A 24,736-nucleotide genomic window follows, 5' to 3' on the forward strand; every position below is an offset into this window, starting at 1 on the left:
ATCACAGAGCCTTAGAAGGCTATCGGCTATCATGCCAAAAGCCATAAAGTGCCTCAGTAGTAAGTTCATACAGGCTCCAACCTAAATCATGCCACTAGATCAAATCATCTCAAAAATAGGAAATCCCTCATCTATCTTAAGAGGCTGAAGCAGCAAGTACATTCTTCATAAATGAATAACAGATGATAAATCAACCAGTCTGATCAGTTACAATCACTTTATTAGTTCAGTGTCTTGAATGATGCAGTCAAAAAAACCAAAAAGGCCAAGGGGTTGGCACTTAATTTACTGTTCCAACCAGCCAATCTGGTCCACCAAAGTCAAGGGTAAAAATCCACTTGAAGGCAAGCAAAAAACTAAGTCTTTCGTATCGCTGTCAGGGCAAGTCCAAAGAAAAGTTGTGACTGGCTAGTATGAAGGGAAAAAATTGATGTCATTTGCATACTTATCGTAATAATATAATTTAGGGTGTACTAGTCAATGAGCTCTAGCTCAAAAAATACAAACTCCCTCAATAAAAATGGGGTAGAGGGTGAAATAGTGGATTCAAGAACCATTGGGTGTGTAACTTAAGAATTGAAGGCCAAAAATAAAAATGAAAATTAGGTACAGTAATGTAGATAATATAAGAAAACCAAAGTCTATTGATTACGAAAACTTTGGCTGGATTCAATGAAACTCAAATCCACCTCACCTGACAATCTCTTTTGTCCCACTTATTTGTCTGATCAACCTAGCAATATGTCTTTCAAAGCTGCTGAAATCCTAAAAAAAGATGAGAACATGTCATTCACTATATAAAGGAAGCAGGTCAGCATACCCCAAAGGAAAAATTGTAGAAGATCCTATATATCGTATACTTTGAATTCAATAAAATAACTAACTAACAATTAGAAATCTAATCTACAAACAACACTATCCAGGCGTCAATAAACTCAAGGAAAACATATATTCCAATATCTCAAAACTTAATATCTGTAGAGCCTAGCAATACCTTATTGTAAGTCAACCTTAAAGCCTGGTTTCTTTCGTCTATCTCTTTAAATTTCTGTAGTCTGCCCTGCTCTAAGTTTAGAGCACTTTCTGCTGCCCTGAGTACATTACCTACTGTCACATTGCAATTAATATCTCAGATGAGGGAAAAAATCTTAAATGAACCCAGTCACTAAACACAATGGAAAAGCATGTTATAATAAATCCATCAAGTACAAAAAGGAAAAAAAAAATAGTACTAGCTGATTGAGATTTTTTTGCTGCATCAGATGCAAATCCTTTGGATTCATTTGAAGTTCGAGAATTGGCATCAATTTGGGATCTGGCAGCTTCTTCTTGTGCCACCCCAGAAGCAGCTCTAGTTGAGGTTTCAGTAGCTTCCCTTTCTGCAGCTTCTTTTGCTTCTCTTCTCTCAGCTTCCAAAGCAGCGCTTTTTGCTTCCTCGGCTCTAAGTCTTGCCTGAATTCAAAACATTTTTTAATTATTGATCAAATTCAATTGTATCTTCCCTGAAACTCTAGTAGCTAATGTATTTGAAGTACTTTGACAATATATCGGATTCACCAGATTGGGGGGGGGGGGGGGGGGTGGTTAAGTGAGCAGAAACCAGTTAGAAACTTAGAGGTGGTGGAAAACAGAATGCATCTGATGAAGAAATGGATATTTATTTCAAACAAAGACATAACACAAACACAAGTGAGAGGAGTATAATGTAGCAATGAAAAAAAAAAAAAAAAAACTTGAAAGGCAGAGTAAGCATATTGAGTTGGTTAAAAAATTTGATGATAACTGTCTTGTAAAGTTCAGTGGGAAAGTGTTGGCATAAAATTAAAAGATGAAAGCCCCATAGAACAAAAGCGGCGTTTCAAAAGCCAATGGAGTTCCAGTTTGGTCATAATCCAAGAACTGAAAAGATAACTCTACGGAGCATATCAAAAGATATATATCAGAATATCATGAACAAAGGAAGCTTGCAAAACTATTAACAAAAATTTTACTAGGAAAACAGCAAATAACTAAAAAGTCGAGTCAACATACCTCAGATTCCACTTTAGCTTTTTCTTGGCGTACTTTTTCTTCTTGAAGAGCCTTTTCCTTTCTTTTGGCCTCTTCATAAGCTGCATCACTTCTTATTTTTCTTTCTTCTATCTGCGATCTCAATTCATGGTCCCGCTGGACAGCAGTCAAGTGATTATCAAGTGCTTCTGCACTACAATGGTTGTAAGGAAATGTCAAAAACTGTTTCTGTGAATATGAAAGGGGAAAAGAGCATCCATTACACTACCTAGAGAATGATGAAATAAATTCACAATGCAATTTAGATTTCAAGATTAGTGAACAATGAACATTAAAACAAATTCAATCATGCTCCAGCATGAGGCAGCAATGGATGCCAAAACAAAGTTTGCATCCTTAAATGTCATATTATGATGATGGTAAGACAAATGACTTTGTTCAATTTATATACCAAAATACACAAACCAAACTCCTCATAAAAAGCATATTCGGTCACCTATTCATTTTTAATTCCTATTAATTACAAGTTTACAACTCTCCCTCCTGCCCTCATATGTTATTCTTTACCATATTCTACAGAGACAAACAATATCAAGTCTATGAGAAAAGAAAATTCACATAGAGGGATGAAACATCAGCAACTAGAAAGGTCATGCTACTTTATAGGTCTATTACAAAGTGTAGGAATTTAGACATAGCAGGCAAAGGTAGCAGAAAGAAACGACCATAGAAACTAGGATATTCCAAAATAACAACCATGTCTTTAGAATAATGAATGCCATATAAAGAAATAGCAAATGGTCTTACATCTTGCGTTGGTAGTGAGTATCAAGTTTCCTATCCATTTCCCATCTTGCTTCTCTATATCTCTCAACTCGAGTGAGTGCAGAACTGGACTTTTCACTTTGACCCATCAAATCTGACTCTAATGCAGAAATTCTGTTTCTAATTTCCTCCTGTTAGTCAATCCAAACAGTATTTTTATGCACCGAGAAAAAATGATTAATGAGACAACCAGACAAAATCAAAACTATAACTCAAAATTCAAAAAGAAAAGTAAAGAACAAAAGATAAACACATAAATCATTCTACATCGAGATTTAACAGAAAATTATATATGAAAAAAATAATAATTAAAGGAAAAACCCAGATACCTCCGTAAATATTTGGTAATAGTAACTACTAGAAACAGCAGCAGTAGTAGTAGATTCTAAAAATAACTCTATTGATGTGGAGATGAAAGGATCCTAAATTTCAAGTCGCATATCTATTAAAGATTGTGTAAATGTGTTAAAGCTCTATCAAGTTGAAAACATAACAAACAACATCAGAATCTAAGTAGCAACATACCTTAACATCAAGTTCATGTTCATCGGTTAGCTCACACAAAACACCTTCTACTGATCCCACTTCGCCCATCAAGTAGGATTGGAATTCAAGATCCGACTCATCATCAGAATCATCACTGTTGCTGAAAGTAAAAATGAATACAAACACTATCATTGAATATTTGCTGCAAAACATCAATGTCCTACATTGGAATGCTTAGGCATGAGTAATTAAACAAGATTCCCAGACAAGTGTCCTGTAAAGAACATTTTACATTGTCAAATATAGTTGCCCGTGGGAAATGGAAGACAATTTGGCACCTCAAATAAAGTTTATCGCAATTGAACCGTTTTGCAGCCACTAAACTTCGATCCTCCTCAACCTCGCTTTCAGTGTCCTCCATCTCATCATCGGACACGTGCATTACAAAAGGCCTACGACTTGTGTTAGCACTTTTTTCATTTGAGAAATCTCTAAACAGAGTTGGAAGATGAAAAAATCTCAGATTAGCAAAAACAATCAAAATATATGTTGTAATCAAAAAATTCAAACTACCTATTTAAGTGCATTGAATATATAGCATATATGAAAATGCGCTACCGTGGTCTTGCTTTGATAAAAGGCGCAGGAACCTTTGTAGAGGTGTTGAGCTTCGTTTCCAATGAATTAAGCTCTGATAATAGAGTATCAAACTTCCAATCCGGATCAGGATCCACGGCGATTCCATCAATTCTTTGGTGACAACGAAGTTCCAACTTAACAGCTCCCCTAAATACATACAAACCACAACAATTAGAAGAACATATAGGAAAAATACACAGCAAAAGTTGAGAGAGAGAGAGTTAAAATTGCGAATGAACGAAAATCGTCAACCAAACGAAGCGAATGACAACAAAGCGAACTTACATTGTCTAACACCCCAAGGGCTTCGCTGTGAATGTTTCAGAAATTGAAGATTTCAGTGAGTGAAGTGGATCTACTTAACCTTTAGGCTTCCAATTAAGCTTGACGTCTGGTGCCCTGGAAATAGGGTTTTCAACCGAGAGAGCCGTTGGATTTAGCGGTTTTGGGAATGAGAATAACTTCTAGTCTTGCCAAGTCTTTTGTCCCCTCCAATGAGAGATTGACACATCAGCCTAAACAAAAAAATCAAATGTTAGCAAAACACTGGATCACTACCAAATTCTCTTCAGGCAACGTGAGGGAAACCAGCGCCCAGACCAGCCGCCACCAGAACAACCCCCGCTCAGGCTAGATGCTGCCCCAGGGCTGCCGCCACTCAGGCCGAACAACGCCGCCCACACGGAGAGCTGCTTTGAGAAAATCCCCTTTCCCTATTTGCATTCTTCTCTAAACAAACCCTAAATCCCAGATCTCTTCATCTTCAACCCTTCAAATTGTAACACAGTTCTCCTCCACTCCTCCCTACACCATCAGGCCCATATTATCTACTCATCCAAGCAATAGCTTGGAACACATCACAAATATTCCATGGCAGTGGTGATGCCAGGCCGTTCAAAGCCATGCACCGCTCGCTCATCAGGTATTGCTTCATCCTCTCTCTCTAGGGATTTCTCAATCTTCCTGTGCGAACACGATGGCGGCGGTGGCTTTGGGGTTATTCCGAAGTGGCAGTTGATTTTCTCAGAGCTACTGGTGAGAGAGAGAGAGAGAGAGAGAGAGGGGTTGAACTTACCGGTGGAGGAGCAGCGGCGGAACCTGCGGCGGTGTTCGGCCTGGGCGGCAGTGGTCCTGGGTGGTGTCTGCCCGGTGGTCGTGGTTTTTCTTCTCTCACGTTGACGGAACTGAGGTGAGAGATTATAGAACGTAGATTTTGCTAACATTTGATTTTTTTTTTTAAAAAAAAAAAAATTGTTTTAGGCCGACGTGTGAGTCTTTTATTGGAGGGCACAAAATTAGTTTGCGCCAAAAACTTAAAAGTACTCGCAATGAATTAGCCAAATTTTTTACATATCAAAACTAATTTAAATATTATTTTATAAGAATTGTATTTTTTTTAAAGATATTTTTTAAAACTTTTGAAAAAGAAAAAATGTAAAGAGAGAAATAATAAAAAGAAAAAATTTTAGAAAAAGATACAAGTTAGTGTTCTTTTATAAAAGTTATTCTGTTTAAGAATTAATTTCCTATGAGTTGCTTGATAAAAACGCGTCTTTCCTCAAAACACAACAAAACAGATCAGGGGCTCAATTTATTGGTCGAAATTGAGAAGAATCTGGGCACTAATCGAGCCAAGCTGCCCGATAAAGATTTGAATGAGCTTTCTAACTGAACTTAGGGTTTGAACCTGACTCAAATCACAAATTCATAAATTTAATAACTTAATTTCAACTCGAGTCGAGGCATCAAGTAAGTCAATCGAGTACTTGGGTAAACTCAAATAGCATTTTTAATGAGCTCAAGGTAGGCAAAGCCTCTCATTAGCCGATCTTGGACACATTTGTTAACTCTATTTGAATGTGCATCCTCATAAAACGAACCAATCCCAGGATCTCAAAATTCGGCTTGGCTTGGCTTACTTCAACCCTAAGTTAAACCCAAAAGCTTGTACTATGTCCAACTGTCACATCAAATCTCAAACCAAATAGAACAAATAGTTTCACCTTTCAACTTTCAATTTTTTTTCTAAAAAAAAAAAAATTAAATATCAGTGTTTGTGGTTGCATCCATTTGCAATCGGGCCTACAATATACAGAGTGATTTAAAACTTCTAAAGTAAGCAAAAATTACACATCACTCTGTACATCACTAATAATAAAGTCACATTTTTTTATACTAAAACAAAACAAAAAAAAGAAGGAGAAATTCAAGGGGTCCACCCCTGTAATTTATTTTCTATTTTTTTTTTTTTTTAATTTTCATATTTTCTATTTTGTATCATCGGGAGAACACACGTCGTATTATTATTAGTGTTAATTAGCTTATAACTCGTGCTATGCGCGGGATTACAATTTTTTATAATTAAACCCATTTCATCATAAAAATGAATTCACGATATATGTCGCAATTTTAAAACACTCCTGAGAATGGTTTCATATATATATATATATATATATAGATGTGATATTTTAACCGCTTTCATCAGAACCTCTAGCAGAAGTTTAAAATATGAAGTGATTTATTATTTTGGCTTACCATAAGGAGTTTTAAACTACTTTTTAAACCTTAAAGAAGTGACTACAATGTAATGGATGCAATCATTGTATTGGAATTTGCTATTAAGTCTAGCAAATTTAACCGTGCCAAATATGATGACGCATTTTTGTTTTATGATCAATACAGGAAAAGGGGAGGGGAAGACAAATTACAAGCAGGAGTTAAACTAGAGCAAGGTATAAAACCCTGAGAGGAGGCCCTCTTTTTTTTTATTTTTTTTTATTTTTAATTGAATGAAGGAAAATGACTACAAGGGAGGATCTTTCCCATTTCTCATCTTGTAGCCCTCTTGGCTACAAGTGAGCCCTTCTATTGGCTTTTCTACTAACTTTTGATAGCTTCAAAGAAGTAAGAGATTGAAGCTTGCAATCCTTCATAAGAAATTATCTCCTCTATTATCTATAAGGTCAGGACAATTTAGAGCTTGAACCCATAACTCGGCTTGAAGAGTGGCGGCAAACAACGGTTTCTTTTATTTATTAAGAAAAAAAAAAAAGCTGAAACTGTGTCATTTTGACTTTTACAGAAAGTCGGTTCAGCGTCTCTAAGAGGTAGCTTAATTGGTTAGAATCACATTTAATGAAGTGGAGGTCACTAGTTCGAATTCCCTTTCTCCTATTATACAACATGTCAAAGAAAGTCGGTTCAGCCAGAAGGACATTTGGTCGGTTAATTGCCGATTTGCTGTCCGCTTGGAGAAGTAAATACAATAATAAATTGGGCCCATTGACTTGACCGTAAATCAAGTCCATGTCACACTGGTACGTATGTCCAAAGCCCCGTGTTGCCGACATCATTTATTGAAGCAAGAGAAATGTTGACTTCTGTCAAACTTTACTCTCGTTTGATTTGTGTCGGCATTTTACACTCAATGGGTTTACGTCTTATTTGTTTAGTAAAGTTGAAGACGGGCTTTGGACGTATACATGAGTCATGACAAGCATCAAAGAAATATCGGTAGAAAAATGCTTTATACCACTTTTTATCTAACAAGAATACATCAACACTTCATAATATTTTTTAAACATAAACTAATAAAAGAGTTAGTTATAATATATTGGAAAATAATTATAAAATAAAATATAGACTCCGTTTGGCCTGCCATAATAATGTTGCTTTAATTGAAGAGAATTTTTTAAAAGTATATTTTATAATATTTTTTGTTTTGAGAAAAATAGAAAATAAAAGCCAGAAAAGAAAATGTTTGACAAATATAACCTAATTTTTAGTCTGTTTGAACTACCAAAACCTTATTGTTAGTGTGTCTCCTAATTTTTTATTTTCTGTCTTCGATCTCCTCGATCCGTTGTCTCTTAACTAGTTTATTTATGTAAACAATTAATCATCTGTTTTCGCTTAACTAGTTTACTTACGTACACAATTGATCCGGCCTATATGCCGTTGAAAAAACTAAACATTTCCTGTAAAAATTTTAACGGTTCTGATTTAATGACTACGTCTTCGATTAAATGTAGTGACTATGTGTGGTACGGGTGTTGTGCCAGTGGAAATTTGATTAAGGGGAGACAACTTCATGGTTATGCAATCAATTAAGAACGGAATATTGAGGTGGGTCTGTACAAAATTCTGTTTTTTGGAAATGTATAACAAGAAAGCTAGTGTTTTTCAACGAGATTGACCAAAAGGGATAATAAATTAATAATAATGTTTTCTGAAATATTTTAGTTCCCTTTCCGGTTTTTTTTTTTTTTTTTGTTTTTATTTAGAGCATGAACAACAAAGGGAAGATAAAGAGTAGAGGAGTATTTATAGTTCATGTTAAGATGATGGATGCAATGAGTAAAAATAAATTCATATAGCTGACCTAATTCACAACTGCGTTGATATTTGCAAACCCAATTCCTATCTAATTAAGTACAGCACTTTGAGAGTTTCTCTTGCTCAACTCGAACCAAAATATGGGGAGGCTCTTTTGCTTCTCCTTCCTCCCTCTTGTATCTTTTCTAATGATCATCATCTTCTCCCAAACCAAGCCTGCTATGGCTGTCTCACTGAGTACAAATTCAAGGTGGATTGTCAACGAAGCTGGTGGGCTGCGTGTGAAGCTGGCGTGCGTGAATTGGGTGTCACATTTGTCGCCCGTGGTGGCTGAGGGTCTTAGCAAGCAGCCCATGGATGCAATCTCCAAGAGGATCGTTTCCATGGGATTCAATTGCGTTAGGCTCACTTGGCCACTTTCGTTGGCCACTAATCTCTCACTTGCTTCTCTCACTGTAAGACAGTCGTTTGAGAGATTAGGCCTCTCTCAATACATTGCTAGCATCCAGGCTAACAACCCTTCCATCATTGATCTTTCCCTCATTAAGGCTTTCCAGGTAACATGCACTAATTTCTTCCAAACTCTTAAATCATCACATATTTGGGTGGGTGCATTTTTCCAGATTTTGTAACCAAGGAATATAATATATATTCTCAGGCAGTGGTGTCTAACCTTGGTGCCAACAATTTGATGGTCATATTAGACAATCACATCAGCGAGCCCGGCTGGTGTTGCAGTGAAACTGACGGCAATGGTTTCTTTGGTGACAAGTATTTCAACCCGGACGTTTGGATTGAGGGGCTAACCCAAATGGCCACCATGTTTAAAGGTGTTGCCAATTTCGTTGGCATGAGCTTAAGGAACGAGCTCCGAGGCCCTAGACAGAACGTGAATGATTGGTACAGGTAGATACAAGCATAATCCTTTATTTTATTTTTTATGGGGTTAATTTGATCAATTTTGTGAAGGTACATGCAGAAAGGAGCAGAAGCAGTGCACACAGCGAACCCAGATGTTCTTGTGATTCTCTCAGGCCTGAGCTACGACACAAACCTGTCATTCCTCCGAAATCAGCCACTGAACCTCACGTTCACCGGAAAGCTAGTATTTGAGGCGCACCGGTACGGATTTACAGATGACAGCACGTGGAAAAATAGGAACGCGAACGAAGCGTGTGGGATAGTGATGGACATAATCATGAGATCGGCAGGGTTTTTGTTGGAGCAGGAGTTGCCATTGTTTTTCAGCGAGTTTGGTATGGACTTAAGAGGCAACAATACACTTCTCAACCGCTACATGAATTGCTTCTTGGCTATGGCAGCTGATCTTGACTTTGATTGGGCCTTGTGGACTCTTGGTGGGAGTTATTATATTAGGCAAGGAGTCATTGGATTCAACGAATACTATGGGCTGCTTAATTGGAATTGGACTGAACCCAGAAATTCAAACTTCCTGCAGAGGATATCTGCTCTCCAATCTCCTTTTCGAGGTAAGATATGGTCTTCTATACATTTTCCGTGCTTTCTAGAAGAAACTCAAGCACTCACGGCCGGAGACCTTTTTGTTTTTTTAATATATTTTTTTTTAATGCCTGTATTTTGACTTAGAAATCAAATAGGCACCTCAATTTAAAAGGTATCACAAATGGTGCACAAATTATAAATCCATTTTTCATCCAAAAAAAAAAAAACTTAATGGCTCACCACGTCAAACCTATCGGCAAAAGATGAAAATGAACAGAAATAACAACTACGTTTATAAATTGTCCACTGGTTTCGTTTGCAATACTTTTTGAAACCAAGTCGTTATTTGATTTTGAACCAAACCATTTTAATGCTCCCAGGTGTATTACATTTTTTACTATAAGTTTTTTTAAACTGTTAAAAATTTAACTTGATAATTTAATTAATTAGTGGTTGACTTGTCAACTAAATATTCTTAATTATTTTATTAATTATAGATTATCACATTAATTTGTGATTGTGTTTGTGGGACTTAAAAATGCTTTTACACTTAAAAAGCCTGTTTAAAGAAAAAAGTACTCATTTGGTAAAAAAATTAAAAGCGCTTTTAAGGGTCTAAAAAGTCAAAAAAATGGCCAAAACGCACTTTTGGCAAAAACTTAAAAATGGAGCTTTTGCACAAAAACTTTTTTGACTTAAAAGCTCTATTTCTCGAACGCAATCCCAAATAAATTCTTATAATTATATTAAAAGAATTAATATCTCAAGCAATTTTTTTTTCTTTCATTTTTCACCTTATTATACCATATGGAGAATATAGTAAATTAGATAATCAATTTGGGTTTTGTGACTTGCAGGGCCAGGCCTATCAGAAAGTAATGAACACCAAGTAATTTTTCACCCATTAACGGGTCTGTGTGTCCTAAAGGAATCAATGCTTGAATCATTGAGGTTGGGTCCCTGCAAAAGCTCTGAAGCCTGGAGTTACACACCCCATAAGAGTTTATCACTGAAGGGAACAAATCTGTGCTTGCAAGCAGACGGATTGGGGAAGCTAGCAAAGCTTGGTGTTGATTGCACCAGCTCTGGTTCACAATGGGAAACCATCTCAGATTCCAAGATGCATCTCTCGTCGGAAGTTGGCAATGCTACTAGTCTTTGCCTTGATGTAGACTCCAGCCGTGCCATTGTGACAAATAGCTGCAAATGCTTGAGCAAAGACACAGCATGTGACCCAGAGAGTCAGTGGTTCAAGCTTGTTAAAAGCACAAGAGATATTCCAACCTCCTAAATATCCTTCGAGAACAACTTTTGCTGATGTGGTTTGTTTTTTTATAGCAATTGTTAAAATATTAATTAAATCATTAGTTTAAACTTACTTTTTATTTTTGGTTAAATATTTTATACGTTGGGTATGCATTATAATATTAATTAAATAATTAAATTTACTTTTTTTTTTTAATATTTTAAGCTTTAAAAAAAAAATTGATAATTTTTTTTAAAAAAATATTTTATATTTGTGCTTGACATGAGAATATCGAGTTGCCAACAAAGGAAGCAATTGTGAACAGTGCAGCATAGAGATCTCAGAGATGATGTCTTTTGGTTTGGGCACTGAGGATTGATTATGTATCACTTGAGCATGGTGAGCCTGGGGGCTTGGTCCTCATGGGCCTTCTGCAGCTGAGGCCCCCGGGTATAGGCCTTCTCTTTGGTCACGTTGTTAGCCATCATGCCCATCACTTGCGTGCCTTCAATTTCTTGACGTGGGCTTATATTCTGTTGTGCCAAGGTTTAGAAGGCCACATTTTAAAGGCCCAGTAAAAGCAAAGCAGTTAAAATGAAGAGGGAAAATTAAAGAGAAAGAGGGAAGTTGTTCAAGGGAATGGCCAAGGTGGACAAGAGTGAAATATGCTGAACCTATAAAAAGACAAATAAAATGAAAGAAAAATAGAAAGACTTGGAGCATGGGAGAATCACATGGGTTTATATATATATATATATACGAGTAAATTTTATTAAAAAAAAATATTTTTTTTTTTCGTGCCATTAAAAAAAATATTTCTCGCATATTAAAGTATACGTGACAAATTTATAAACTGGATTTAAGAAAAACTCCATCCAAAATTAGGGGTGAAAATTCATGTCCGCATATCGGATTTGCAGGTCGTGTAAACAAATTTCAACCATAAATGTTGTATGTTAGGTTCGTGTTCTTATTGTGGCTTTGATATAAGATTATATAGGTCAACTATTATCTAACTTATTTAATTGAATGGACCTAATTTCTTAACCTTAATTTATTAATTTTATATTGAGTTCATATTAAATTTGTGAATCCTATCAAAACTTTAACGGCCCACCCAAAAAAATAAAAATATAGACAAGCATAACCAATCGGCAAAAGCAATAGCATGTGCATTGCCTTGCAAGTCTGACAAAGCCGAAAGTTGTAAGGGACAATTATCTCTTACGCCTAAAGAAAGAGGGTGTAATGGAAAACTAGTTCACTTTCTTCACTCTATTGGTTACTTGTTTGACCACATAACTTGGCGTGTTTACAAGGCTAATGGGTCATTCTCACGCTCATGACATAAGCAGATACTTGGACGAGAAAAAGACCCAAGTAATAACTACATGGTTCTTACAAAAAAAAATAAAAATAATGACTACATGGTAAAATAGCAAGACCATCCACACAGCCTCAATTAGCAACATCATGGCTGGTTACCAATTTGTGGGTAAATGACTAAATGGTTCTTTCACTTCTTTGTGTTTTCTTTGCAAAAGGAATATACTGTGCCTTGTGTTTGGTGTGCCCTAGGCATAGAATAATGAATTTTCCTGCTTCACAATTCTGCTATTTAACACTTAAAATTATAAATTTTCCGTGTGTCGAGGTTTACTAGTATTCATTGATTAAAATTAAGAAAAATTACCCATATCTAGCTCTCTCAAATTTATACCCAAATTGTAATGTCCTCTTAACTTTAGAAAATTGCAATTGACTTTCCAAACTACTTCAGCCATTATGATTTTTCTTTTCACTTAGACGGCAACGTATCACGCGACCCACACATGATGTAACATGTCCATTATGTCCTCATTATATCTATAAAAATACAATTATGACTTTGGATTTAGTTGTGACTATGTGAGTCTCCTTTTATTTATTTATTTTTATGTTGATGCATGGGTATTATTGTCGTTTGAGTTACGTGTATATAACATGACTCACTTTTCATTGAATTTAACAAAAAATCATAACGAGAGAAATAAGTGAAAGGGTTAGGCAATTTGATAAAACATTACAATTTTAGAATATCAAGGAGGTAAGTGTAGTTTTCTTTAAAATTAATTAGCGTAAGAGAAATACTAAAATTCACACTTTTATCTCATTTTTATTCGATTTTGTTTATATGACATTGCCACTTTGTCTTTATTATAATAAAATAAAATAAAAAAACTAAATGACAGTGCCATATCAACATATTGAAATAAAAATAAGATAAAAATAGTGTAGTATACAATGTTACTAAAAGCTTTAATATTGGCTTTTACATCTTTAAATGATCTACCTTTTAAGAGTATATGTAATATGTTACCCCCACCAATGATCCCACGGGATGTCCGACTTCTTTATATGGGAAATATATAATTGAATTAAACTCCTCTAAGTAAAAACCTTAATTCAAAGAAATACTCGCATGAAAAGTACACCATTGTGCACAAGGTGAATATAGTAGCTAATTGATGTCGGGAGAAAGATGGTGGGGGCGGGCCAATAGAAAGAGAGGATTTAGAAATTAATAACCTTTTCTTTTTTCTTTGTCTTTTTCTTTTTTTTCTATTTAAACCAGAAGTGGTTGGATATATATTCATATGCTCATGAGCTCATCATATAAGTAGGAGTTTTCAGTTCTCCTTCCTTCCCCAACACCTCCACCGTCGAAGCAATTAACTCAATATGGGGAGCTCATGCTTCTTCTCCTTCCTCTCTGTTCTATCTCTTCTGATAATCTCCCCGGCTGTCACCGCTTTGCCGCTACACACCAGTTCACGGTGGCTTGTGGACGAAGCCGGGCAGCGGGTGAAGCTGGCGTGCGTTAATTGGGTGACACATCTGGAAGTCCTGGTGGCTGAGGGTCTCAGCAAGCAGCCCGTGGACGTGATCTCCAAGAGGATTACGTCCATGGGATTCAATTGCGTTAGGCTCACTTGGCCTCTTTACTTGGTCACCAACGACTCGCTGGCTTCTCTCACCGTAAGACAGTCGTTCCTGAGTCTCGGGCTGTCGGAATCCATTTCCGGTCTCCAGGCTAACAACCCCTCCATCATTGATCTTTCGCTCATACAAGCATACCAGGTAACAGTGAAATACCTGTTCTTAATTCTTTTCCCAAATTTTTTATTTAATTAATTACCCCATAAAACTTACGAAGAAGAGAATAAAATAATTCATGAAGTGCACATCCTTATCTTTTGGTTGTGATGTTTTTTTAGAGATCTCACGGATAAACATGGGAATTTGTTGGGTTCTTCACGGGTTTGGTTTGATCTAGAATTAACTCAGCTCGCGTGTCGACGACTTTGTAGTAAAGAGACCAATAAAATACAGCCACGTTTCGTCTTTTTTCCTGTTTTTAATGTTTGCTACTTCTAGTTTGATATTGATAATTTTTTTTTTTTTTTTTGAAGATAAATATCAGATTCGAATTAAAAGGAGCCTAGCTCAGAGTTCACAATCTCCCAGATAGTTTGATATTGATAAATGATAACGCTGTATTTTTAATTAAAATTTTATATTGACAAAATTTGAATATCTCAGGCGGTGGTCTCTAGCTTGGGGGCTAACAATGTGATGGTCATATTGGACAATCACATAAGCAAGCCCGGTTGGTGTTGCAGCAGCTCCGATGGGAATGGGTTCTTTGGCGACCAGTATTTCAACCCGGACCTCTGGATTCAGGGACTCACTCGGATGGCCACCATCTTTAACGGCGTGCCCAATGTGATTGGCATGAGCTTGAGGAATGAGCTCCGAGGCCCTAGACAAAACGTTAAGGATTGGTACAGGTACATATGATCATCATATACGGTTGGGCTTTGACACAATGATCCAAATCTAGATACACAATATTGTATGTATATGGTTGATTGTAATTTGAGTTTGGTGAAATGAAATGAACTAGGTACATGCAGGGAGGAGCAGAGGCAGTGCATTCAGCAAACCCAGATGTTCTTGTCATTCTCTCCGGCCTTGGCTTCGACAAAGACCTGTCGTTCATCCGTAATCAACCGGTGAATCTCACTTTCACTGGAAAACTAGTATACGAGATGCACTGGTACGGGTTTTCGGATGGAAAGTCATGGGAATCCGGCAACCCGAATCAAGTGTGTGGGAGAGTGGTAAACAACATGATGAGGCTCTCAGGATATCTGTTGGACCAGGGTTGGCCATTGTTCGTGAGTGAGTTTGGGATGGACCTGAGAGGCAACAATGTGAATGACAACAGGTTTATGGATTGCTTCCTGGGTTGGGCGGCCGAGCTTGATCTCGATTTTGCCCTTTGGACACTTGTTGGGAGTTATTATTTGAGAGAGGGCATTGTTGGGTTAAATGAGTACTACGGGGTGCTTGATTGGAATTGGTGTGGGACCAGAAATTTAACCTTCCTGCAGAGGATCTCTGCTCTCCAGACTCCTTTTCAAGGTATTCTCTATTTTTCCATCTTCTTTTTTTCTTCTTCAAATTCAAATCCTTATTCCTGAGGGGCTGTGGACTTGCACTTGCAGGGCCAGGCCTATCAGAAACTAATCTACACAAAGTAATTTTCCATCCATCAACGGGTCTGTGTGTCCTGAGAAAATCTATGCTTGACCCACTAACATTGGGTCCCTGCGCCGCTTCTGATTCCTGGAGATACACTCCCCAGAAAACTTTATCACTGAGGGGAACTTATTTCTGCTTACAAGCAGAAGGATTGGGAAAACCAGCAAGACTTAGCATAATTTGCACAGACCCTAATTCAAAGTGGGAAATTATCTCAGATTCTAAGATGCATCTCTCATCCACGGTTGGCAAAGATTCTGTCTGCCTGGATGTCGACCCCAACAATACCATTGTCACAAATACTTGCAAATGTTTGAACAGAGATAACACGTGTGACCCAGGGAGCCAGTGGTTCAAGCTTGTTGACAGTACAAGAAGTCCAAGTTATGCAGAATCCTTGAGATAAACTCCATCTTGGTTTTTGCCTGGCAAGGATTTTATATTCTGCACGGTTCTACCCTGCAAGAACTCCAAATCATTTTCTTGAAACTCATCCACTTCATCGTCTGTTTGCCCCAAAATGACCTAGCAAAATCCCAATTCATTGGGCCTTTCAATACAATCAAATAGAAAGCTCCAAGGGCGCCATATTCTAGGAACCAAACTATGTGATTGAATAAATAAAAAATGTTGTTATTTGGAAGTTTCTTCAAGTTGATTATTGGGCTTATATGCTGCGAAAGTATATTCAATTAATTCCATGATAATAATGGAGTGATCTAAAGCTGAGAAAACAGGGAAAAAGAATTGACTATTTCATCTCCAAATACTCACCTTACAATCTTAACTATAATTTTTAATAATTTAAAGCATGTCCACAAGATCAGGACTCTCAGGTTGATTGATTTCCAGCTTAAGTAAGCCAAAGATAATAGAACAATAGTTTGAAATTGACTATTAGGCCCACAGAAAGTTCATCCAAATCACCTGGCTTAAATTACATGACGAGATTTAAAGCAATGAGTGTAAAAGAAATCCATTCAAGTTGTAACATGAAGTTGAACCGGAGATCTCATTCTTCCATTGCATCTCCTCCTTCAATCACTCCCACCATTTCTTTCAATGGCGTAACCTTTGTGAATAGAACCTCTGCAACCATGAAAAATCAATGGTACCATACTGTTAATATCCCCAGGATGCATCAATTTGCATGCAAAATACAGAGTATTTATGGCCTTGCCTAAAGCATCTCCACTAAAGAAAAATAAATATAAACGAAGTGAAAACTGCATAATAAGAATCAGGGAACAAATTGGTAATCTTTGAAACAATTAGGTAGACTTGCGATGGTTGCAAACCATTCTCTCATCTTGTCCCTCATTTTAAAATTATCTGAAATCAAATAATTATGTAATTAAAGACACCAAAGTGTCATAATCTTCGGGTGGTTTATAGAAAAGGCTCAGTTAATTGGACTGAAATGCATTTGCTTCATTACTAAATAGGGAAATAAAGAGAAAACAAATACAAGTGAAGAGGAAGAGACACTTCATTTAATTATCCTCCGTGAAGTTTCACGCAAGATAAGTTAGAAACAAAATTAACCCTGCCCTCTTTAAAGTGGTTGAATCTTTTGCTAGTTGTTACATTCAACTTGTTTTTAAATCCTTTCCTTCAAATTCAATCTATCTTCTAAGGAAATTATAGTGGACCCAGAAGAAACTTTAGAATCTTTCCTCCACTCATGCAAAGGAAAATTTGACATTTCCACTTCTCTCCTTTAACATAGCTAAACAAAGCGTAAACAGCTAAAAGTTGGAATTTTCCCTAACCAAATAAAATTTTAAATTATTCAAAGTTAGCATATATCATTCAACAATATATAAGAGCATAAACTAAAAGTCAATTAACTTCTACAAGGCAAATGATAGGCAGCAACGGTTAGGATAGAACTATTAACCTATCTTCTTGGGAAATGAAAATCCTTGGGAATGGAAATAGGTTCGAGGATTTGGCATGTGGTGGTTTCTCAAGTACTCCTTGTGCCCCTAGACCAGCAAGCATAATCAAAATGAGTTACAGGAGCCGGCCAAAACTTAAGAGATGAAAAAAAAAATTCATACAAAAAGAAATTTGTCATTTAATGGTATGAATTGAAGAACCACAAACCTTAGTTATTACACAAATATCTACATTGCTTCCACTTCCCAAGTCATTGAAAATACCAGAGCAAATTGCCTCACACACCAAATTTATTCCTTCTTCCCTCTGCAGAAAAGTTTCTTCGAAAATCATTATGGAACATACAAATATATAATCTCCCAGTAACAAATGACCAACACCTGGTTCTCAGAACTATGAACTTCATTTCTTAAAGCAAAACTACAACCGAATTAGAAGAATATTTCCCAAAGTAGACTAAGTCATATAGTTTGATCAAGCGATAACAAAAAAAGAAAAGGAATTATTCCACTTAACTCTGGAGAGAGTTAGATAGAGTAAAGTTCAAGTTAAAAGCACCTCCAATCATATAGTAGAGAGTAGAGAGTAGCTTACTGTCAGCCCTTCATGGTACTTCGATTCAAAAACAGCCATTGCAGCAAGGGAACCAGAACCCATTGTGGCAAATGGCAAACTGTCTGTTGATCCATGAGGGTAGATCTGTGCAATGAAATCAATTCAAGAAGTGAAAGTCAGTATCATGCACAACAAGAAAATAATATAAGTTCAGGTGTTCGTAAATGCAACCCAACTCACAGTGTGCAAATGTGGACCAGTAACATCAACTCCACCAAGCACCAAAGCAGCTTGAACGTGACCTTGGTAGCTGAACAAGTAACCAAGCAGTTAGGCCTCATTTAAGTCATCATCATTCACTAACACTAACAAGTAGAGTTATATTGCAAGGGACAGCATTGACAGAAAATGAGCTTACTTGAAAAGGTGAGATTTCAAAAGTGTAAGAGCTGTGACAACCCTTGATTCTCGACCACCAGTGTGATAGCGATGCAGCTGCAGTTGTGAATTGACCATCTCTATAAAAAGCACCATCATGCAAAAACAATATTAAATAACTATTAACAATTGAAAAGACGTAGTTGGATGTGAGTTAGTGGTAGAAGCATCATAAACAACTACATGACGAGTTTTCTTATGGAACACAACTCAAAATTACCTGTTACAGCCTCTGTATCAGCAGCAGTTCCTGCTCCACAGCAATAAATATTAGGTGCCATGTAATGAATTTTCTCACAGTTCTTATCACAAACTATTGGCCCTTCGGTGGCTCTTGTGTCTGCCCCTAGAATAACACCATCCTGGGGAAAAGTTGAGAAAATTATATTAAAAAGCTGAAAGAAACATGAACTCCACGGGAAATTAGAGTAATTCCAAAATAATTAAGGACCAGTAGAAAAGTCCTAATAATAATTTCACTGCAACAGAATACCAGATAAAAACAGGCACAGCCACACTCCCCAACCCCCCTTCTTCAAAAAGCAAAAGATTAGATCGTTCAATACCAACCATGATAACCGAATTGGGAATCAGTGCTCAACTTCATTAGTGCATTGGAGACTTGCAAACGAATTCATAAATGTAGTTTCAAAAGAATAAAAGATCCAAGCATACGAATGAACTCACTAGGAAACACGAAACGGGAGCATATAATGCAGCATTTGAAAATCTACACAGTGTCCATATTTGCGCATAGGTGTTATTTAATCAATTTCGCTTTCTAGTCTAGTCTGTAACAGATATGAGCATATAAGGTCCACATCAAATTTAGCTTAATAGTTAAAACCACAAGGTCCACAACCAATGTATCGCATAAATTTTGATAATTCTTATGTTCCTTCCTAACATTAGCGAATATCAAGTAATTGATAAGGCAATAAACAGATTGATTCTGAAAAGCCAAAGACTAAGCTTGCCAACTATAAATATATTACCTGAAAAATTAGACCGACTATAGTTGTTCCGGTCTTGCGAAAAGACGGTAGCGGAACGCCTTTCTTAGAAAGCATATCATTGCGTCTACACAAATCGAAGCTGAATCCACCCTTAGGTGGAACCTCCACAGCTGCCTGAGACATTTTCAATTCCACAAACGAACCTACTCATCCAAGAAAGATAAACCGCTGAAAGAAATTAACACAGTACAATACCGGAGCTAGGGCTTAAGCACTAACAGAATAATTAACTGAAAAGGAAATACGCAAAAAATTCGTTTAAAAAAAGAAAAAGAAACGAAAATCAAACAGATAGAGCCCTAATTTCACGCTTTTCGACGCTCAACTAGGAATTAGAAATCAGGTACACGTAGCGGTGCGTTTGGTTGCTCAGAAACCGGATAAGCAAAAGAAAGTGTGATGAAGAACGCAATTTTTTTTTCTTTGATGTGCTTTCCTTTTTCTCAGCGATCAAACAGTCGGAGAACTTTACAGAATTTGAATGCTGTATTAAAAATGTTGTGGAAATCACAAGGAATTGGAGACTGGAGAGTACCCGAGAGATCGATGCGTAAAGCCGGTGAAAGTTTGAGAATGATACAGTCCACGGCCTCAAAGGTTATTTAACAGAGTAATCTTGGAGGGGAAGAAAAGAGTTATAAGGTGGTTTAGAAACGACAGTTTTCTTATTACATGAACTGTCGTTTGGAGTACCATACGGCATACGCACTTTGTGAAAGATAACATTTACGCTAAGCCATACTCTTCGGTCGGCCTATGCATAAATAATTTAGGGCCCATTTTGGGTCAACCCATTTAACTTAAGGGCTATTCTCATAATTAGGCCCCGTTTACTTCAACCTAAAATGGTTTCCTTCGTAAAATATTTTCAAAAAAGCCATTTTTCCTGAAAATATTTTTCGTCGAAAACATTTTACGGCGTTTACCTTGCACACAAAAAATAATTTTTTATTTTTTTATATATTTTTTTCAATAAGGTCTCCGCCGGGACCTGCACAAGACTTGTTTGAGACCCCGCAGGGACCTGCCCGGGACTCCGCCGGAACTTAACCGAGACTTGTCCGGGACCTACCTGAGACTTGACCGGGACCCACCCGAGACTTGCCTGGGACTCTGCCAGGACCCGCCCAAGACTTGACCGGGACTTGCCCGGGACTTGACTGGGACCCCGTTGGGACTTAACCGGGACCCGCCCGGGACTTGCTCGGGACTTACCCTAGACCCCGTCGGACTTGACCGGGACCTGCCCAGGACTTGCTCGGGATCTCGCCGGGACTTGACCGGGACCCACCCAGGACTCGACCGGGCAAGTCTCGGGCGAGTCTTGAGTAGGTCCGGTCAAGTCTCGGGTGGGTCCCAGGCAAGTCCTGGGCGGGTCTCGGTCAAGTCCATGGAGGGTCCTAGTCAAGTCCTGGGCAAGTTCCGGTTACATCCCGGGCGGGTCTCGAACAAGTCCTGGGAGGGTCCTGGTCAAGTCCCGGGCAGGTCCCAGGCATGTCCCGGTCAAGTCTCGGGCAGGTCTCGGGCAGGTCCCAGTCAGGTCCTAGGCTGGTCCCGGTCGGGTCCCGGCGAGGTTTTGGCGGGTCTTGGCAAGGTCCTTCGATTTAAGAATGATATGCTTATAGTCGGATAATAGTTTACGATTTTCAAAACCGTAAACCATTTTCCGAAAATTAAAGAAGAATTTTCGGTCAAAAGGAAAATATTTTCCGTTGACCACTATTTTACGTCGAAGTAAACAAAGTAAAATACGGAAATCATTTTCTGGAAACCATTTTACGTCGAAGTAAACGGAGCCTTAGTATAAAATTAAAACTTTTTTTTATATGATTAAAAAATTAAAACCCTAAACTCTAATTCAAAAAAAAAGTACCCTCAATCTTAATTTTACTTGTAAAGATATAATTTCGTTAGTAAAATTCATTTTTCATGTTCAATTTATATAAAATGGCATTTTTATGCTCAATAATTGAAAATTTTGTTAATTAAACTAGTTATGTAAATTAGATCGTATCACCCACTTATTTAAATAAGTTGTTTAAATGATTCGGGTTCAAATTAACTTATATAATCTTATTACTCCTACCTAAATATAATCTGAATCCGAAAAACAAACAAGAATGGCTACAACTATGTTAACCCCCATTTTTAAAAAGTTGTTGTACATTAAGCATATTCCTTCTTGCAGTGTGCATATTAATTAATGAGTATTTGTTAATCAAAAGTAACATAATTTCACACGAATTCATGTGTGAATCAGTTAATCACATCTGAATCATGTACTGCATGCAATGGGTGTCATCAATACATTATATAGAAACATATTTCCTAAAGAAAACATCAAGGTTTTGTGACGCCAATTAAGTTTGTGATAATAACACAAAACTTCATTCTAAGTACATATTCATGATCCCAATATGCTTTCTAGTTTATATATATATATATATATATATATATATATATATATTAACACAAACCTCAAAATATAAAATACTCACAAAAATATTTAAAACTAATTTTAAATTTATGTCAAAACAAAAGAGAAACAGAGAGTAAAACCAAAGAGAAACAGAGAGTATCACACTCCAACAAGGCAACAATATAACTAGAAATAAACTTCTTCAATTCAATAATCTGATCGTTGGGTACAGGGGAGTTACATATATGATACCTACTTATTCAAAGAGAAACATAAATAAAAGAAAACACTTAAGGTTAACATAATATATAGTAGAGTCGTGCATCAAAACACCAACGTAAATGAGGGACCTGGGTCCACGAATTGCATATGTTGTCGAAAAGGACTCGTGAGCTGAAACTTCATCTTCAACTACATTATTCCATGCACAATATTCTTCATCCCCTGAAACTTCCTCTTCAAAAAAGGTTGGCTTCCTATGCTCCTGACCAACTAATTCTTCATCCCCTGCATCGCATCCATACGCTGTAGTTTTTCAACGGTTCAGATTTGCATCTCGACGGTTGAAAAGGCGCCTAAGCCAAATCCGAGGCGACTAACCTGTGCTTGAGAGTGACAAGCAACCCATGCTTCATGTAAAGAGTGGTTGTGAATTTGGGATCAACTTGATGACCTTCAACAACCTGAACTTCATACCTCAACAGAATTGAAGCAGCCACCATTTTCATCTGCATGTAAGCAAATTTCTTCCCGAGACACAATCTTGGACCGGCATTAAACACAGAATACTTGAAAGGATTCTCGCTCACAAACTTCCCGTCTTTAATCCACCTCTCTGGCTTAAACTCCAAGCAATCTTTTCCCCAAATGGACTCCATTCTAGCCATTGAGTAAATGCAGTAGTGAACCCGAGCCCCCCTTTTAACCATGTTACCATCCGGAAAAACATCGTCTTCCACGACTTCTTTCAGGTCCGTTGGCACCGAAGGGTAAAGCCTTAGAGACTCCGATAATGCTGCTTCTAGATACACCATGTTCTTTAGTTCTTCCACTGTAAAAACTACAATATTCTTGCACTTGCGGCAACCCAAAATTCCATTAATCTCGCTGAGAATTCTGCTTTCCGCTTCTGGGTTCTTGTGTACTAGCCAGAAGAACCATGCCAATGCCACCGAGCTCGTGTCTCGCCCTGCTAATATGAAGCTAATGCAGAAATCTCTGAGAAATTCGTCGGAAAAATGATTTTTCTTACCTTTTTCAGAGTCTTCAATAAGTCTGGACAAGAGATCACAATGATCATTTAAGCTGCCAAACTTGATTAAATCGTTCTTTCGAAGTGTCACGGTGTTCTCAGCGAAATCATGCACGCTTTTTATTGCCTCCTTGAGCCGCTTTTCGTATCCTACTCCAAAGTGCCTCATGGGCTTCCACACAAAAGGTGGCAGCAAGAATCTGAAAAGGGTCAATTCTGTGGCTTCTTCGAAAGCCTTTGCAAACGGAACTTGAGGTAAATCAAGGGCCAAGCAGCCAGGATCAACGCCAAAAGCGGCAATGCAGATGTTGTCAAAAGTAAACCGAAGAAGCACATCTTGGAGATCGAAGCTATGATCATTTGACTCCTCCACAACCTTGTTGAATAGGTTCAGCAGCTTGTGGTGGACCAAGTTTTGCATGGCTTGAAATGAGTGCTCAACAAAACGGGTTGAATGCATCTCAGAAATCGCAATTCGCCTTTGCTCCTTCCACAACTCATTGTCAGCATTAAAAATACCATTCCCAAGCAAGTCATGAAATCTCTCTGTGTAGTACTTACCTTTGGGGAAATTCTTGAAGTTTGTTTTAAGCATATATTCAATGTTGGAAGGATCGGCGGTTACGATTCCATAGGCTCCCCCCATCCACACTCCCCTGAAGTGGAAGGTTCCCCCTGCTTTGATCAAGGACTCGGTGGTCCAATCATAAATGTTGTTGATATGAAGGAATATCGATGGTATGATCCCCACAACTGGCCATAACACTGGACCCTTAGTGGTGAGCCTCTCAAGCATACAACGAAGGAGGAGGAGTCCAAGCAGGGATATTGTTACTTCCCAAAAGAAGTGAGAATACAACCATTGAATTGAAGAGAAAACAAGCTTTGTCGCCATTGCTATGTCTCTTGTGGTTTGGGAAATTGACAAATTAGTTGATCAATGTATATATATATATATGAGAGAGATATTTTTCATTTTCCGGTAATTAAGCCAAGAAACAGTAATAGAGTTATAGAGAGGTTGGAAGAAATTAATGGTATATGAATGAAGATAGAGAAAATGGATACTGAAAATCCATTAGTAGGTGTTTAAGTCGGTGCAGTGCATTGTCCTCCTTTTGGAGAGAGATCCTCTTTAACATTCCTGAATATAAACTTTAAATGCTTGACATATATTCAGCTAAAATTAAATTGTTTGACCTATGATGCAGTTTTTTTTTATTTTTTATATATATATATTTTTTATGAAGTTATTTTTTATATAGCGGATTGCATGAGTGAAATTAATTGATTTATATCCCTAGCCATAAGAAGTCATTATTGTCCTACAGGGGAGTCGATTGCTTTGTGCTTCAAGTAGAAAGATGGCTATTTTTTTTTTTTCCTCTTAGATGAGAGTGAGGAAAGAGAGAATTAATGCAGCCTAAAAGATAGTAGATATCTCCATAGGAACAAGTTCATTAAGATTTTCTGAAATGGTTAGAGGGTTGCATCAAAAAAAGAAAACGCTACCAAAACGCTACCCACTAAAGAGGCTACTAATTGTGGGTTGCCGTCAACCC

General features: G+C 37.4%; 5 protein-coding genes across 8 annotated transcripts in view; 2 read left to right on the forward strand and 3 right to left on the reverse strand.

Annotated features, from left to right (window-relative positions):
* Window positions 1-5,131, reverse strand: part of LOC132177709 (mRNA export factor GLE1) — a 9,093-nt gene extending 3,962 nt beyond the window's left edge. Inside the window, exons 1-10 of one of the 4 annotated variants that reach the window (XM_059590141.1) lie at window positions 5,036-5,131; window positions 4,246-4,475; window positions 3,940-4,107; window positions 3,660-3,773; window positions 3,361-3,481; window positions 2,818-2,966; window positions 2,032-2,203; window positions 1,233-1,452; window positions 995-1,107; window positions 695-765 (exon numbers count right to left, since the gene is read on the reverse strand). In XM_059590141.1, coding sequence (XP_059446124.1) covers window positions 695-765; window positions 995-1,107; window positions 1,233-1,452; window positions 2,032-2,203; window positions 2,818-2,966; window positions 3,361-3,481; window positions 3,660-3,773; window positions 3,940-4,107; window positions 4,246-4,247 — 1,130 coding nt within the window. In that variant the 5' untranslated portion in view covers window positions 4,248-4,475; window positions 5,036-5,131. Of the gene's footprint in view, window positions 1-694; window positions 766-994; window positions 1,108-1,232; window positions 1,453-2,031; window positions 2,204-2,817; window positions 2,967-3,360; window positions 3,482-3,613; window positions 3,813-3,939; window positions 4,108-4,245; window positions 4,476-5,035 lie in introns of those variants that run through there. The other 3 variants (XM_059590140.1, XM_059590139.1, XM_059590142.1) reach the window with 3 other exon arrangements.
* A 3,288-nt stretch (window positions 5,132-8,419) lies between these two features.
* LOC132179499 (glycosyl hydrolase 5 family protein-like) lies at window positions 8,420-11,076 on the forward strand. The gene is made up of 4 exons (XM_059592235.1): window positions 8,420-8,852; window positions 8,954-9,201; window positions 9,265-9,785; window positions 10,617-11,076. The coding sequence occupies exons 1-4, from the start codon at window positions 8,436-8,438 to the stop codon at window positions 11,048-11,050; spliced, it is 1,620 nt and encodes a 539-aa protein (XP_059448218.1). The 5' UTR covers window positions 8,420-8,435; the 3' UTR covers window positions 11,051-11,076.
* A 2,580-nt stretch (window positions 11,077-13,656) lies between these two features.
* Window positions 13,657-16,250, forward strand: LOC132177532 (glycosyl hydrolase 5 family protein-like). The gene is made up of 4 exons (XM_059589900.1): window positions 13,657-14,125; window positions 14,588-14,835; window positions 14,952-15,472; window positions 15,556-16,250. The coding sequence occupies exons 1-4, from the start codon at window positions 13,727-13,729 to the stop codon at window positions 15,996-15,998; spliced, it is 1,611 nt and encodes a 536-aa protein (XP_059445883.1). The 5' UTR covers window positions 13,657-13,726; the 3' UTR covers window positions 15,999-16,250.
* A 78-nt stretch (window positions 16,251-16,328) lies between these two features.
* On the reverse strand, window positions 16,329-20,127 carry LOC132177536 (proteasome subunit beta type-7-B-like). The gene is made up of 9 exons (XM_059589903.1): window positions 20,039-20,127; window positions 19,483-19,646; window positions 18,708-18,849; window positions 18,468-18,567; window positions 18,290-18,359; window positions 18,089-18,193; window positions 17,702-17,800; window positions 17,493-17,580; window positions 16,329-16,681 (listed from the first exon to the last, which is right to left on the reverse strand). Exons 2-9 carry the CDS (start codon window positions 19,624-19,626, stop codon window positions 16,605-16,607), a joined length of 825 nt encoding a protein of 274 aa, XP_059445886.1. The 5' UTR covers window positions 19,627-19,646; window positions 20,039-20,127; the 3' UTR covers window positions 16,329-16,604.
* Window positions 20,128-22,198: 2,071 nt separating this feature from the next.
* On the reverse strand, window positions 22,199-24,069 carry LOC132177533 (cytochrome P450 86B1-like). Its single transcript, XM_059589901.1, has one exon. It carries the CDS (start codon window positions 24,067-24,069, stop codon window positions 22,498-22,500), a length of 1,572 nt encoding a protein of 523 aa, XP_059445884.1. The 3' UTR covers window positions 22,199-22,497.
* Between the last annotated feature and the right edge of the window lie 667 nt (window positions 24,070-24,736).

The sequence above is a fragment of the Corylus avellana genome, chromosome ca4 (genome assembly GCF_901000735.1).
Source record: "Corylus avellana chromosome ca4, CavTom2PMs-1.0".
NCBI classification, from domain to species: Eukaryota; Viridiplantae; Streptophyta; class Magnoliopsida; order Fagales; family Betulaceae; genus Corylus; species Corylus avellana.